The sequence below is a fragment of the Moschus berezovskii genome, chromosome 4 (genome assembly GCF_049115385.1).
Source record: "Moschus berezovskii isolate FMDL1 chromosome 4, NW_MosBer_1.0, whole genome shotgun sequence".
Classification (NCBI taxonomy): Eukaryota; Metazoa; Chordata; class Mammalia; order Artiodactyla; family Moschidae; genus Moschus; species Moschus berezovskii.
Window position 1 is genome coordinate 94253164 of NC_142463.1, and position 15908 is coordinate 94269071.

The following is a 15908-nucleotide window of genomic DNA, read 5'->3' on the forward strand; positions in this document are numbered from 1 at the left end:
GCAACTGAGTGCTAAGGCAGAAATCTTGCCAGAAATAATGAAGGTAGAGTATATACTAAATATCAAGTGCAGAATTTCATAGGGCCAACAAGTTAACAGTCTATATTTTTCTCTTACACAGGCGAAGTGGATTTTGCAATTACCAGTTGCGTTAAATGCACCAAATAAAGCTCCTAAAATTGATACTATAAGGCGCCACCTTAAGTTTTCCAGGCTGCAACTGTGCATAATTTTAAAATGGTTTTCTTAAATTTATTTATTTTTTTAAACATAACACGAGGAAGGTGTTAAAACTGGTGTAATAGCTCAATAGAATAAGTATTCCAGATTTTGGGAGGGATGAAGAGGGAGATATTCAGAACCCTTCACCAGAATCCCCCCAACTTGATCATAGTGGATTAATGATGTGCTTTGTGGATGTGGTTAGTCAATGACACCAGCTTGACGGATCTTTCTTTCTGCACCAAATCCCTGTGAAGAAATAAAATTGCAGTTAATGACCTAGGTGCGTGACAATCATGGTACATTCACAATCCCAAAATATAACATGATATATATATCACATATATGTATGTGTGATATTAATACATAATACCAAAGTATTAACTCTCTATCACCACCAATTCTTTTGCAGAGGAGGAAATCTATAGTAAGGTTTCCTGATCTATTACCTAAACTATGTTCAAAGTATCAGAACACCAATAAATGTTCCTCTTATTGTAAGCAACCATTAGGGGCTGACCCAATGTGCAGGGATCCTAACTGATTATGACAGAGATACTTGAAGCATTTCATAAATGAAGCCCTTTGAGCTATGCTAAAATAGGACCTCAAGTAGTATGTTGGTTTATCAGCTGCCCCCATTCCCTCCTAAAACTTGTATGCCCTCATTACCATTGAGTTATCTGGTCCCCTTGGCTGACGAAGAACCATTAGGCGAGGAGCACTGGCATCATCTAGGGTGATATTCTTCAAGCGATTGACCAACCTATCAGGTCGTGGAGCTGCAACAGCCTTGGGGCCCTCGCTACAACAAAGTCAAGAGATGAGAATAAGCAACACTTGGTGGGAAGAAAGTAAGTACATGCAGAATGTGTCTTCTACCTAACTACCCAAATGACTCAGTGTTAATGAGGGGGGACTCTTGCCTCACCTAGCCAACTGGCTAGCAAGACTGGACAGACAAGTTGGTTTATCTTTTTATTCCCAACTTAAGGTTTATTACTGTGTAGGAGCTGAAAGAATCATTTGGGTGAGGGTCATCCCTAGACTGGTCCGCAATCAGAAAGACCAGTTCCGCAGACACATAAAACAAGGTACTGGGTATGAAAAAAAACCATAGAAAAGTAAAAATATGAAGAAATATTTCCAGAGACTCTTAGCTCCTCTCATGCTAACGGTGTTATTAAAACATAGTGCCAGAAATGGTAAACTATAAAATTTAGACAATGAAGAAATAACCAGAAAGTGGCAGAAGAGAATTACAAAAGCAGTGAATGGAAAGTGAAGGAACATGATAAAGCAGAGATTACAAAAGTTAAAAGACACTCAAAAGGAGGTTACTAATGAACAACAAAAAACTCACCAGACTCGCCAAACATTACAAGCACTGCACTTGCCAGTGCGCTGATTAAGAATCACTGAGAATTCCACCTCATCTCCTGCCTGTAGCTCAATGCCATCCTGAACTTCTTTCACATGGAAAAAGAGCTTCTTGCTATCTCCTACTTCATAGTTAATGAAGCCAAACTGAAAATTTAAAAGACAGTAGTGTAAAAAAGACACACCGTAGGAGGGAAAAGGAAACTCATTTTGAATGAAGCACAATGCTTGACCCTAACTGGTGTCAATGCTGATACTCCAGGTCAGCTGCCTGGGTCTGCAAAACTTAGGGAAGAAATGTATCTTTGAAATCACTGCCATTCACTCTACCACAGCCAGAGTAACAAAGGTTATCTTATGCCTACATATTAATGCATGAACCAAGCTTTTGAATTAAGCAAAATCAGAAAAGTTGTTACTTGAACATATGCTTGTTCTGCTCCCTTCCAAAATCAAGCTGGGTTTTGGTATTACTAGAAACAGCCATACAAAATGTTATATTCACTGTACTGAAATTTTTAAAAAAGTCTTCTCTAAGGAGTCAGATTCCCTTGAGATCTTAAGTAACATGAATAGTTTTGTTTGCCCAAAGTTTATTTTATGAAAACTTTTATATACATGGTTTGTGAGGTCTGCAAAAGAAGCTCTGAGCTCAAGAATGAAAAACCGTTAATATGTGTATTCTGGAAGTCTCACTCTGAACTTATTATCCCCATTATGTTAGTTATTAGTACTACTTTTACTTTCCTTTTGCTACTATTGCCATTTTTTTCTTTCCATATGGTTTTCCAGTTTTTAATAAGCTCTTCAAATCATTGAAAAGGAAGATAAAGTGGAAATAAAAACAAAATGAATGTTGATGATTCCTGTTTGGCTGAAAAATTTTCAAGGGTTTGGTTACCAACTCATAAAAGGATCCAATCGGATCCAGAGGTATTACCACTTACCTGATCTTTCACACACTCCACTGTAGCCCTACGCAGGGGTGTGATGTTGTAGGCCATAGTCTGTGCATTTTGGCCCAGGACACACAACTGGAACTTGACACTCTCCCCTTTCTGTAGGCAATCCCCTTTGTTGGCCATCCCAACTATGCCAAATGGATAGACTTCACCTTTCATATCCCCTGTAAGGACAAACAGGTACAAAGTCTAAAAGCTAATATTTCACAACAGCCCTCTCTGTTGATGGTCCTAATAAATTTATAAATAATTTGCTAAAAATATTATATTCACTAAGATTTTTAATACCTGAGAAATTTTAAAGCTTCAATAAAATCCTGAATGCTAAACATTACCATGAAAATAAAGGAAAATTTATAGCTCATTGTCACTGTACTAGCTAAAGAACAGCTGTAAACCACGTTTATAGGGAACATGAAAACCTCCAATGACACTATCACTTGCCATCTCATTCCCTGGCTTTACAGCACTATGGATTGCTTACATGATACTGATTATCTTCTTTCCAAGTGCACAATATCAGCGAGTCAACAATATTTCTGATCCATACCCAACTGGGCATTAAACAAGCCAAGCACAAACACAATTTTTTTGGCATTCCACTTCCTTTCTTTGTTCTGATTGTGGCTCTCTCAAACCTAAGGCACTTTTCTCCTAGATGGCTCATTACACTTTTTCTTAATGTTAGATGGTAAATATTTTAATCTTACAGAATCCTATCTCTGTCACAAGTATTCAATTTTGCTGTTGGCAGTGAGAAAGCAAAGACAGTATGTAAATGAACAGCAGTGGTTATGTTTCAAGAAAATTTTATTAATAAAAACAAGTCATCTTACTTGCTGACCTTTGCCCTGGAATAAAAAGTTGGCTGGAAGTCAAGGCAGGCTACAGATAAAATCCAGGCCAAAGAGTTCAGCTACCTATCACTGTGAATTCACTGAATCAACAAAAGTAGAAATGAGGGTAAAAATATCATTGGGAATGCATTTAACCATTCTCTTGATGATTATAGAGGTAAGTAAAGATTTTCTTTTCAAACTGAGAAAAACTAAAAACTCTGAGGAGACACTGCCAATAGAGCAAGTCATACAGAAGTATCAGAGACAACTAGACAAAGTGATATTGGTAGTAACTACTTTGCCAACCAAGGTCCGTCTAGTCAAGGCAATGGTTTTTCCCGTGGTCATGTATGGATGTGAGAGTTGGACTGTGAAGAAGGCTGATCGCCGAAGAATCGATGCTTTTGAACTGTGGTGTTGGAGAAGACTCTTGAGAGTCCCTTATACTGCAAGGAGATCCAACCAGTCCATTCTAAGGGAGATCAATCCTGGATGTTCACTGGAGGGACTGATGCTAAAGCTGAAACTGCAATACTTTGGCCACCTCATGCGACGAGTTGACTCACTGGAAAAGACTCTGATGCTGGGAAAGGTTGGGGGCGGGAGGAGAAGGGGACGATGGAGAATGAGATGGCTGGATGGCATCACCGACTCTGTGGACATGAGTTTGAGTATACTCCGGGAGTTGGTGATGGACACGGAGGCCTGGCGTGCTGTGATTCATGGGGTCGCGGAGAGTCGGACATGACTGAGCGACTGAACTGAACCGAACCATTTATTAAACACTTACTACACTGATTCATACTTAATCTTTATAGAACCTTTTGAGGTTGAAGATATTATCTTCATTTTAAAAATGAAGAAACTGAGTAAGGAAAGATTTAATTTGTCTAAGGTTGTACAGCTAGCAAGTGGAAGAGCTTGTGTGCAGATCTAGCTCTGTCTTATAAAAAGACAGAAATCCCTGGTTTTATATTAGAGGTTGGTTGTCTTCCTAAAAGATCTGTTCTCACCACCAAGTGGGGAAAATGTGATCTCTTATGCTTCCCTGGTGGCTCAGAGGTTAATGCGTCTGCCCCCAGTGCAGGAGACCCGGGTTCGATCCCTGGGTCGGGAAGATCCCCTGGAGAAGGAAATGGTAACCCACTCCAGTATTCTTGCCTGGAGAATCCCATGGATGGAGAAGCCTGATATGCTACAGTCCACGGGTCGCAAAGAGTCGGACACGACTGAGCGATTGAACAGAACAGAACTGAACTGAACAGATAGTCCCAGAAAACTCTAGGCTTGGAGATTTCAGGAGTTTCCTTTTCTACAAAACCTTGCTTTTAAACTATATCAAAGTGTTGAAGAGTAAGTGGATTAGGGGTTTGGAATGCAAAAAAAAAAAAAGTAAATAAAAGGGATAATGAAAGAAAGGAAAAAGGGTATTTTGATGTTATCTCATGAGTTAAAAGTTAGTTGCCCACACCCACATGGCCCTTTTAAGGATTTGATAATCATCATGGCATCATAGTTCAATAATGACTTGCTGACATATGAAGTTAATTCATATTTGGAGATGTTCATGTATGAGGATACTGTTTTCACAGAAAAAAGAAATTCCTAAGAACCTCATGTGATAAAAGAACAGGTTCATCAAGGCTAATTTCCTTCTCTCAAATGACCCGCTCTTTCCACTTTATGTTCTATGACTCCCAGATGGCACAAGATCTTTTTAAATCAAGCTATCATCTTTGGTTGGGATTTCAAACACTCTTATCAACCTCATCCTGATGTTAATTCTGCAATATTAATCATCCAGTGTTCCCTACTGTATTTCTATTGCAAACCTGTTGGTCTTTCTGGTATTATTTGGAGCAAGCCATTATAGCAGTTCTCAGGGAGTTGTCAAAGATTGGGAAAAAAAGGCAGAAAAATGAAAAACAGGGAGCCTTGACCTAGAGACAAGTAGTAGGATCCTCACGGTATCCTGTAAGTAACAGACATAGTAAAATTTTACAGGAAGCAAAAATGTTTATAGAATTGAATAGTTACTAGGACATTTTGTCAATACTGATGTAAATAACCAGTGAATAATAGAGGAGAAACCAAATTGTATTAAACCCAGCCAATTGTGAATGTCTGATTATCAACCATTAAATGCATATTTTTAGTGTGAGATTTTGTTCTGTTATAACTCAGTAACTCACATATCAGTCATTTATTCACATTTCCAAGAAACAAAAGAAACAAAAAAAAAGCCAAGCATGGGTAGGAAAATCAATCACTTCTCCTTAATTCGGTTTTTAAGGACAAATGCAACACCACATTTTTAAATCTTCGACATGCTCATCTGAAGGTAAGGCAAATTTCAAAACATGATAGAGATGTCCTTACCTTCATCCACAATCTCAATCATTCCTTGGTACTCAGTCTGTGTTGGATCAACACTCCTCAAGGGGCGAATGACTTTACCAGAGTAGATGGTGGGATCAGCTTCCTCAGTAATGCCATTCACTACAAAAAGAAGCATGTATACCTCTCTCTCAACAATTATACTGAAATGCTATTCCACAGGATTAAAAATCAAAAAGCAAAAATCATCAGGACAAATGTTAATAGAGGGCTAGCTGGTTGTCTGCTAGTCCTAAAATATTTCTAAACTATTATTAAAGATGTTCAAAGAATTAATAAGCATTCATATTTAAAAACACGTCTCACTCTCTCACCTTTTCCAGGTGACCAGATGTCACCATTTTAGTGAGGTATTCCCTGGTCTCTAGAAGTAGTAGCAAACCCAATACTTATATACTTCTCCAACTTATTTTATCTTAATATCTTTCTGAACATACTACATATAATATTTCACTCATCTTATTTGCCAATTTGTCTTATTTCTTCATTGCTGTATCCCCAGTATCTAAAACACAGCATACATCTAGGTATTTGTTAAACTGAATTAACATTCTTAACTCCTATTTCTCTAGAAAAACACTAAGATGATGTTATTTGGGGAATTGTATTGCATAAAACCCAAAAAGGAAGTTGCAAGAAATCAAAGATTCTAAATAGCAAAAATTTTCTGAAGTTCCCATTATTTTTCACATTTAAACTCATTCTTATTTAAATAAGTCTTCTAGAGGAATGCCTCCCTCCCTAATCTCATGGAGATTATCTTGGGGTTATTTTTAAAAAAGAGATATTGAATTGACGATAAACTCAAAGCAAATGACCTAAATAATCTAGAACAGTGGTTTTTAAACTTCAGTGTTCATCAGAATCACTTGAAAGATTTGTTAAAACAAGGTGCCCATCTCCAAAATTTCAGTAGGGTTGGGGTCAAAGAACATGTATTTCTAACAAGTGGCTAGGTGATGATGCTGTATCCAGGGATCACACCTGGAGAACACTGACCTAGAACAATAGGGTTTTTGCTCCCTCTCCCACTTTACCCTTCACCCTTTTACCTAAAGAATAGGCCTAATCATCAGAAGTCACAATTCATTACCTGAGTGTGTTTTGTTCACTTTTTCTGCACTGACTTTGTTGCCTTTTCCTTTGGACAAGCTGTACTCGACCATGTCCCCCAGTTCCAGGCTATCAACATCACCAGAGAACTCACTGCAGGGGAGGGGAAGGAAATGACATTTGAATAAATATTTACCACAAACATCAACGGGAGCAAGCAGCCTTTATTTCTTCTATTATAATATTCATGATGTGCTTACAAACTGGATATGGTTTTAAGCACTGACTCATACGATCTTCAAGAATATCCTATGAAGAGGTACCATTATCCCCAGATTCAAGATAATGAAACTACGATGCTAGGAGGTTATTTTCATTCAATAAAAAGATAATAAAAGTTACATAGCTATTAAGTGGCAGAGCCTGGATTCAAACTGAAACTGTATGGTTCTAAGAGTCCATGCTATGGACTATGGCTAACCACTATGATATAATACCAAATCAAATACACAATTCTGATAGCAACATATAAAACAGAATTCTTTTACTGAAGTAGACAGGGTCCTACACAATGTTCAAAGCAGATACAGGTCTTCCTATGTCTTTTGACCACATGTTTTCTATATAGAGGTAGATAATTAACTTTCTATACTGCCAAAATTTTACCAATATGAATACATAACCACCCAATGTTAATATTTTTGACTCCCAAACCAAAGAATGGAAGCTCCAAGTTCCTAAAAGGCAATCCTTACCTGTAATGGAAAAAGATTTCCTTATCATGATTGGCTGTTTCAATAAATCCAAAATTATCCTTCAAAGTTGCCACATAACCCAAGAGCCTCTTGGAGTTCGAATTACGACCTAAGAGTCGCACACAAGTTGCAATCTGCTGTCCAGGCCTCTGTTTGTCACTAATACTAAATTCAACCTGTGAAAAATAAGGATGCTTACTATGACACTTCCACACTAAGTGGAAATGACAACTCCCCCAGACCTTTCTTTCCACTTAAATATTCCGTATAAATAATTTGATGGAACAGATTTCCACCAGAACTATTACTTCTATTTCTCATTCCATTTTTCACAAGGATCAAGCTGTTGCTCTCCAGTGTGTATTCCTTACAGATCTCAATTTCTCTAAAGGAGGCAATTAGAAAACCAGACATTCCAACCAACTACAACAAAAATTAACTGCAATGTAAAAACCTTTGGTATGATTTTACTTTGATGTTTCAGTGACTGTTTTAACTTTCTTACCAATATTATTTATTTTAAATAAGGTAATTCTTTTGACATATCTAATGCTTAAACACTAACTCCTCAAGAATCTTGCTAGACCCTATTCTAATTGAATAAACTGCTTTAAATAGGAAGATGTTCATATATTAAACTTGTAAGCACAAAAAAAATTGTAGCAAAACTTGATAAAATTTAAAGAAACCATTTTTTCAGGATTTAAGATTAAGATGATAACCTTTAACTCTCCCTCCCTCTCCTTTCTCCAGTAAGAATTATCTTGCCTTGTCTCCTATCTGAGGAGAAGTAGATCCTTCCACATCCTTGGCTTGAAAAGCAATAGTCAATTTCACCCCACAATCATCATAAGCAATAATGCCATCCTCAGCCTCCTAGACAGAAAACAATGAAAAGAATCAAGAACTGAAAAAACAGTATCAGTTATTACAGAATTCTGAGCCAGAGAACTGGCAGAAATTTCTTCACTAGGGTTCTCTAAAATACCTATTTTTCATATGAATAAAAATATGGTCTTACCTTAACTCAAGGCCAACTCAATCTGCTATAATTTGGTTTTAAAGTCTCATCCTAATGCTAACGTTGTCAGAACTTAATGACAACATGTCTATGATAGTTTTCACAGCCAATCAGAAATCACTTCCCCCAAAGAAAAAGTCCTATCTTCCTGTTAAACTAATTAGTGCTTTATAAAGAAACCTTGAGACTTTCTCATCTGTACCTCTACTCCATGAGGAATATCCTTTCCTCATTTATCTCCATCTATTAAATGTCAATGTCCTTAGTGAAACTGTCCTAGATGCTGCCAGTTTAAGACTTAATTTTTGACAAAGATCCCTTACTGACCTTTTATAGCAGCATTTAAAATTGTTTGAATTAACCTGTTTCTATACAATTCTTAATCTGTTACTTAAGAGCAAAAATAATCTTATGGATAGCTTCATATTTAGATTCAGTGGGATTTTTAAAAAATGGGGAGTTCCAATGTGTGAATTGAGTCTACCAAAATTTCAAAGTTTTAAATTTCTTGGATGACAAGCACTATCATTTCAGATGAGTGGTTCTAAATTGGGAGTGATCAGGAGACATTTGCCAGATTTTGGAGACATGTCTGGCTGTCACAGAGGGGGAGAAAAGATACTGGCCTCTAGTGAGTAAAAGCCAGAGAGGGATGCGGCTAAACATCCCCAAACGCAAAGAACAACTACCCACCTCCTCCTACCCAAAGAATTATCCAGCTCAAGATGTTAATATTGCTGACATTAAAAACTTTGCTTTAGATGGATTCACTGTTCATATTATAGGGAATTCTGAAAGACATAACACTCCTTTACTGTGTGAACAGTGGTTTCCTTTAAAGAGAAGAGACAAACTGCAAAAATCATTTTGATTAAAACTTACCTTTTCTTTGCCTTTATTTGGGCTAGTGGTTTTAGGATTCGAAAAAGTGGCCTCTTTTTCTACAGTGCCCAGAAAACGATGATCTGAATGGGAGTGGAACGAAACCGTGCCCTTGGGAAGCTTTTTAATCCTAATAGCATGATTTCTTTGGGCAGAGAGCATATCCTATGAATGATAAAAGAAAAAAAAGGTAACTTAAAGCTGAAAAAGGGAGGACCAAGAAAACCTCTCATACTTTTCTCAAAAACTACTCACAGGAACCACAGTAAACTCTACTTCATCTGCAATATGAAGCTGGTTCCCATCCAGAATTTCACTGAAGTGGAAGAACATACGAGCATCACGATCCACACACTTGATGAAACCAAAACCATCTCTCATGGCAGCAATTACACCCTGAAACCAAAATAATACCAGCTGTGAAGACTGTCAAGACAACATTCAAGTTTGGAAGTATCATCACATTAAATCTGTTAGTAATTGAATATCCAAATCTTGTATCCACATTTAACAATTTCCATTTAAATACAAATTCACTGATTTCAATAAAATAATCTCTAAGCAACTGAGACTCCCCAGATGCTACTCTTTGGCCAATAAACAGTAGAAAAATTATTTCTGAAGTAAATGTATGCAGCATATTCCATTTAATTTTCAATTGTCAAAAATATTGTTTTATAAGATGAGGAAACTGAAGTTGAAAGAGGTTAAGCAATTTGCCCAAAGCACATAGCTACTGCTGCTGCTAAGTCACTTCACTCGTGTCCGACTCTGTGCAACCCCACAGACGGCAGCCCACCAGGCTCCCCCGTCCCTGGGATTCTCCAGGCCAAGAACACTGGAGTGAGTTGACATTTCCTTCTCCAATGCATGAAAGTGAAAAGTGAAAGTGAAGTCACTCAGTCGTGTCTGACTAGTAGCAACCCCATGGACTGCAGCCCACCAGGCTCCTCCATCCATGGGATTTTCTAGGCAAGAGTCCTGGAGTGGCTTGCCATTGCCTTCTCTGAAAGCACATAGCTACTAAGTGGCAAATAATGGATTCCAAATAATGCCCAAGCTTTATGACACCGTAACTTCCAGAAATTAAAAATCTACGGAACAATACTTCAAATACCTCAAAAGTCAACTAAAGGCAACTTTATAATCTCAGTTTCAAAAATCTTTTGAGTTTAGGCACAGGAGGACTTAAGATTTAGGTTTGAAAAATAAACTACATAAAGTTCCATCCTCATGTTTTTCTTCCTTCATATTAAAATTATCAGCTCTGTAAGGGCCTTATATCCAGAATAACTGGACATGACAGGTACATGAATAGTTACTGAAACACAGTTATTATCAACACAGCAATGACTTACATATTGCATATTTACATATTACAGAGATGATTATTCTATAATCAGTTTTGAATATAGCCTAAGCTACATCTGACATTTAATCCTTGCTAAATTCTGATGACAACCAAGCTATTCAACAATGTTTTCCATACTGTAAAGCAAAACAGATCTAAGAAACTTTTTTTTTAAAACACTGCAAATGTCAAACAAGGTCAGCTCTCCTAATGGTTAAAAAAAGTCTAAAGAAACTTCAATTTTCATTGAACATATCCAGTCCTATTGACAACACTGGAAAATATTACAGATCAGCAGTCCCCAACATTTTTGGCACCAGGGATCCATTTCATGGAAGACAACTCTTCCAAGGATCCAGAGGTGGGGGGTAGGGAGGGGGTTCAGGCTGTAATTCGAGCAATGGAGAGCAGCAGATGAAGCTTCGAGGGCTTCCCTGCTGTGCAGGCTGGTTCCTAACAGGCTAAGGACCAGTCCACTGCCCTGCTGTAGCTATTAACACTGAACAGCACCAAATGTATACTACATCTGATAAAACTAATTCGGGAAAGTTGAACTTTTAAAAATATGATTGGGCAACACTGCCATACATCATTTCCAGACATATATTCACTAATAAAATATTGCAAATCCTACTGTAAAAACAAAACCTACTTTGTGGAGCATTTTATGGAACAATCTGGAAAAAATCTACTTTCTACAATGATGAACTTAAATCAACTCAGTCTTCATATTTAAGGGCCAGAGAAGCACTGACTCTCAGAAGACCTTAGAAATCATCCTCTTCAGATTTCCATTCTAAAACCTTCTCACATCTATTTCAAGGTAACTGGGAGAGTTAGGTGTCAAACCAAGATTGATTCAATGTCTATATTCTTAATCACCTTAATAAGGTAACGACCCAATACTGTCATGCTTCAATACCATATTACAAACTTACATATAACATTGTCCCACCTACCTTCCACATTGGAAAGGAATCTAATAATGTCTAACACTTACCATCTCTCTGGCTTCATTAGTGAACTGAAATGTATTTGATAGAACTTCTATGTTGGTTGCTCGTTCTAATTTGTCACGACGGTCTGTTGATATATTAAACCTAACGTGGTCACCTTCCAACAGGGTCACCTTGGATTTTGTATCTTTGTCTCCAAAGGGAAGTTCTTTAGGAATCACAAAATCAACTTTGATGCGTCCTGGCAATGGGTCATTCTGATGAGAAGGAAAAACTATTTTAGTTGGAGATTTCTCATCCTTCCTAGTTCTAAGTCAAACAAGAAGAACACACAGTAAACCCATGTTATTTATAACAGATAATTCCCTAAAGGAAAAAAAGGTGTTGAAAACCTATGTTCAATTTGAAAGCTTTGGGGTTCTGTGGTCACACGACACAACCATGAAGTCATGTTACTGCAGTTAAGATCCTGCACTCTGATACTGAGAGATTTTCTTTAAGGAAAAAAAATTCAATCTCTTGTGTTTTATATTTCCTTCACAATGATACCACTGGTCTCATCTCTTCACTCCCCCCAGATCCCATACATACAAAAAAGCCCACCTGGGGCCCAAGCACACAACATGAATTGTTTCCCCCATTTAACCAGCATTTTTTTTTTTTTTTGGTCCCTTTCTCCATATCACCCAGTTAAAACAAACAAACAAATTCATGAATGTACCAATGGTTTCCTATTTAGTTTAATTCTACACATTAAATACTCAATACTTATCAAAAAATTACATTAATTGAATATAATAAAACTTTTGTATACCACACCATATTACTCTATTTCTGATGAGGCAAAAGATGCCTCTCCTGAAAAAAGACTATTTACCTGGTTTTTACTGGGTACTTTGGGGATAACTTTGGTTACAGTTCCTTCAAAATGTTCAATGCTGATATCTTCAAAAATGACTGTTCCTTGAGGCAATAGTCTGACATCTGTTGCAACTTCTTTACCCTAAATCAGAAGGGAGCAAAGGGGGCACACATGTCATTTTAAGTGTTTCATAAATTTTAACTACTTATCTTAAAAGAAGGTCAAAGATAAGTTATTTAACTATCTTACATTTCGGTCCTTGATTGTGAACTCCACGTCATCTCCAGGCTGTAAGGATTCTAAGTCACCCTTAAATTCACTATAGTGAAAGAATATCTCCTTTACAATATCGCCTCTTTCAATAAAGCCAAACGCCTCCTAGAGGCAAACAAATATGAAAAAAACAGCAGGAATATTATGCACTATTCAGCATATATATTTATGATTTCAATTTACAATTAAGAAGCCTTTTCAGTGGCAACATTATTATTTGGTAAAGTCTAATATTAATACTAATTAAATGACCATTTTAAAGAATATAATTAGTAACCAGATTGCTTTTGAAGTTAATATTTTTTAAAGGAAAGACAGAGGAAAAACAAAAGACTTCGGTTTGAAAGACTTAACACAGCCAAGGAAAACAACTGTAGTTTGTCAAATTTGATGACACTTACTTTCATGGCACAAACTACTCCCTGATAGCGAGCTTGTTTCTTTTTCAACAGCATTATATTACGAGCACTTACAGCACCAGTACTGGAAAAAAAGAGAATCAGGTGGGGATGGTGGGGAACAAAGAGGGGTGGAAAATGCACTGATTTGGTTAGATTTGATGACTCTAGAGAAACAACAGTTTTCTAAGCCCTCAAGACTTCTGCATCATCACTAACATAAGATTTTCTAATACACAATCCTTTTCATACAGCTTCACAAGCAAAGGACTTTCGCACAAATTTCCTAGCTTTTTAAACTGGGCACATTTATATATAACCGTTTTTGTTTTGGGCTGTTGAAAATAAGTCCACAAATTGGTTGCCACCAGATGGGGAATGCTAAGGTTTTAGAAAGGCCATTACGTGAATAAACACTGAGTAGGAATTATGTACTTCAAACAAACATATGGGGAAACAGAGATAAATAAGAGACGGTCCTGTTTGCAATGAACACTGAATTTAGTAGCTATTCCATCAATTATACAACACAGAATTGAGTATATGCAGTGATTATAGGAGATAACTGCTATGCTTTAAAAAAGTGACATTCACCTCCACTGAACAGAGAGATGTCATATGTTGCTAAACTGTCCCCATCTTTGAGCAGCAGCATGTAAATCTGATAGTGACCCTACTGACTGTAGCCCACCAGGTTCCTCTGTCCGTGGAATTCTCCAGGCAAGAATATTGGAATGGGTAACCACTCCCTTCTCCAGGAGATCTTCCCAACCCAGGGATAGAATCCAGGTCTCTTGCATTATAGGAAGATTCTTTACCGTCTGAGCTACCAGGAAGCCCTTAAAGATGGCACAAACTGTCTAAGATGAAAGAGTATTTGTTGTTGGTGTTTTTAAGATCTTCAGACCAAGCTATTGGTCTATTACTTCCCTTAATTCTTCATGGACAAAGTGTAGCCCAATTGTGCTTTTTATTTCAGAAACTTAACAGACTAATACAAGAGCTGGAAAAATCCTATGTGCTTTCGCAACTCACTACAGTGAAAAGGTCTTATTTAGAGCCAGATTTGGGACTGAAATGTCAACTTAAAAGCTGTGTGACTTTAGGCAAGTTACTTTAGGAGAACCTACCTCACTTTACACATGGAAGACTTATCAGGTAAGGCTGTTCTGAGGATTAACAACTGAACATAAATATTTAGTACAAGAGCTTAGCACATTCAAGACTTTATTTAAAGCCCTTTCATTGGCTCCCCATTCACCTCAAGCCCTATTCCCTAATTTCCTACTTAAGATTAATTCAAGGCCTCAGACTAGAACTACTAATATCCATACCTGTAACTCAATCAGATTTCTTCTAGTCTTACAAGAGGTAAAGCTCAAGGTTAATAATTCTGCATACACTGTTGGAACTTTATTCTGTACTGCCATTGAAAGTCCATTCCCAGCAATTTCTCCTATTTTTAAGCTCCCTTTGTGCTTGTATCTATCTTTTCCAGTCTAAAGTAAAAATAACCATCCCTGGGCTTTCTTAACTACACTTTCCTTAACTGCTTATGCCAAGGAATTCAACAGCTCTATCTCTTGCCTGTCACTAGTTTGTTCTGATCTATACATACAACTACACATTTAATATCTTCACCCATAGACAGCTCAAATTAAAAATGCCAAAATAACCATAATTCTCCTCCTACCCTTAATCTTTCTGCTGTACCTCCTAAGTCCAGTTACTGGTATCATTGGCTGTGCAGTAGCCCAAGCAAGAAAAATGCCATTTGGGACTCCTCTTCCCTTAGATCTAATATACACCTCCATCAAATTATTAAACTTGGTGATTTTTTTTTTCTCTTATGTGATTTGAGTTCTATACCCTACCACCACTGGGCCATCATATTAGACCCTTATCTTTCATATTAACTCTCATCTCTCTGCCTCTTGTCTAGAGCATCCCTACTCTCCAAAAGCCTACCATCCCCACCACTTCCAACAACTGAAACCATACTTCCCCAATTAAAATCCTTCAAAGATTCCTGTTACTAATGAATAAAGTTCAAACTTCATCTTTCTATGATCCAGTCAATTCAATCAACTCAAGTTTTTGGCGATTTTGCCCAAACACTACTTCCTCTACCCAGAATGTTTTTCTCATTTCCCTAGTGACTCCTCATCTCAAAGTGTGCCTCGAGCACTGCTGTTTGGCAAAACTTTCATTGATCTCCAGTAGAGATCCTTGAAAGTTCTGATCATGTTTTAATTATCCTCCTATTTCTGACATGCTCATAGTGCTTATCATAGAACTGATGCTCAAATGTTTAGCTGATGAATAAAAATTTAAAAGATCATGAAAATTATCCAGATTTACAAGTCAGGTTTTTGACTCACTTCAAACTTCTTACTGCAAAAAGAAAAAATCCACTTAAACGGGAGAAAAGAACTTACTGTTTATTGTTATCAATTACAAAGTTTATTTTATCTCCAGTTTCCAGCTGAACATTCCCTTCAACATCTTCAGGGGTGTAAGTCAGATAAAACACTTCCTGTGAATTAACAAGTTATTA

General features: G+C 37.1%; 1 protein-coding gene across 3 annotated transcripts in view; it reads right to left on the minus strand.

The window, feature by feature from the left end:
• Positions 1-227: 227 nt before the first annotated feature.
• The window catches only part of CSDE1 (cold shock domain containing E1), a 36448-nt gene continuing 20767 nt past the window's right edge, over positions 228-15908 (minus strand). For all 3 annotated transcript variants that reach the window (XM_055404053.2, XM_055404052.2, XM_055404051.2), the window contains 15 exons: positions 15790-15887; positions 13355-13436; positions 12930-13058; positions 12696-12821; positions 11863-12075; positions 9767-9907; positions 9512-9676; positions 8377-8484; positions 7609-7784; positions 6894-7006; positions 5783-5902; positions 2550-2728; positions 1586-1749; positions 895-1027; positions 228-471 (listed from right to left, as the gene is read on the minus strand). In XM_055404053.2, coding sequence (XP_055260028.1) covers positions 424-471; positions 895-1027; positions 1586-1749; positions 2550-2728; positions 5783-5902; positions 6894-7006; positions 7609-7784; positions 8377-8484; positions 9512-9676; positions 9767-9907; positions 11863-12075; positions 12696-12821; positions 12930-13058; positions 13355-13436; positions 15790-15887 — 1995 coding nt within the window. In that variant the 3' untranslated portion in view covers positions 228-423. The remainder of the gene's footprint in view (positions 472-894; positions 1028-1585; positions 1750-2549; positions 2729-5782; positions 5903-6893; positions 7007-7608; positions 7785-8376; positions 8485-9511; positions 9677-9766; positions 9908-11862; positions 12076-12695; positions 12822-12929; positions 13059-13354; positions 13437-15789; positions 15888-15908) is intronic.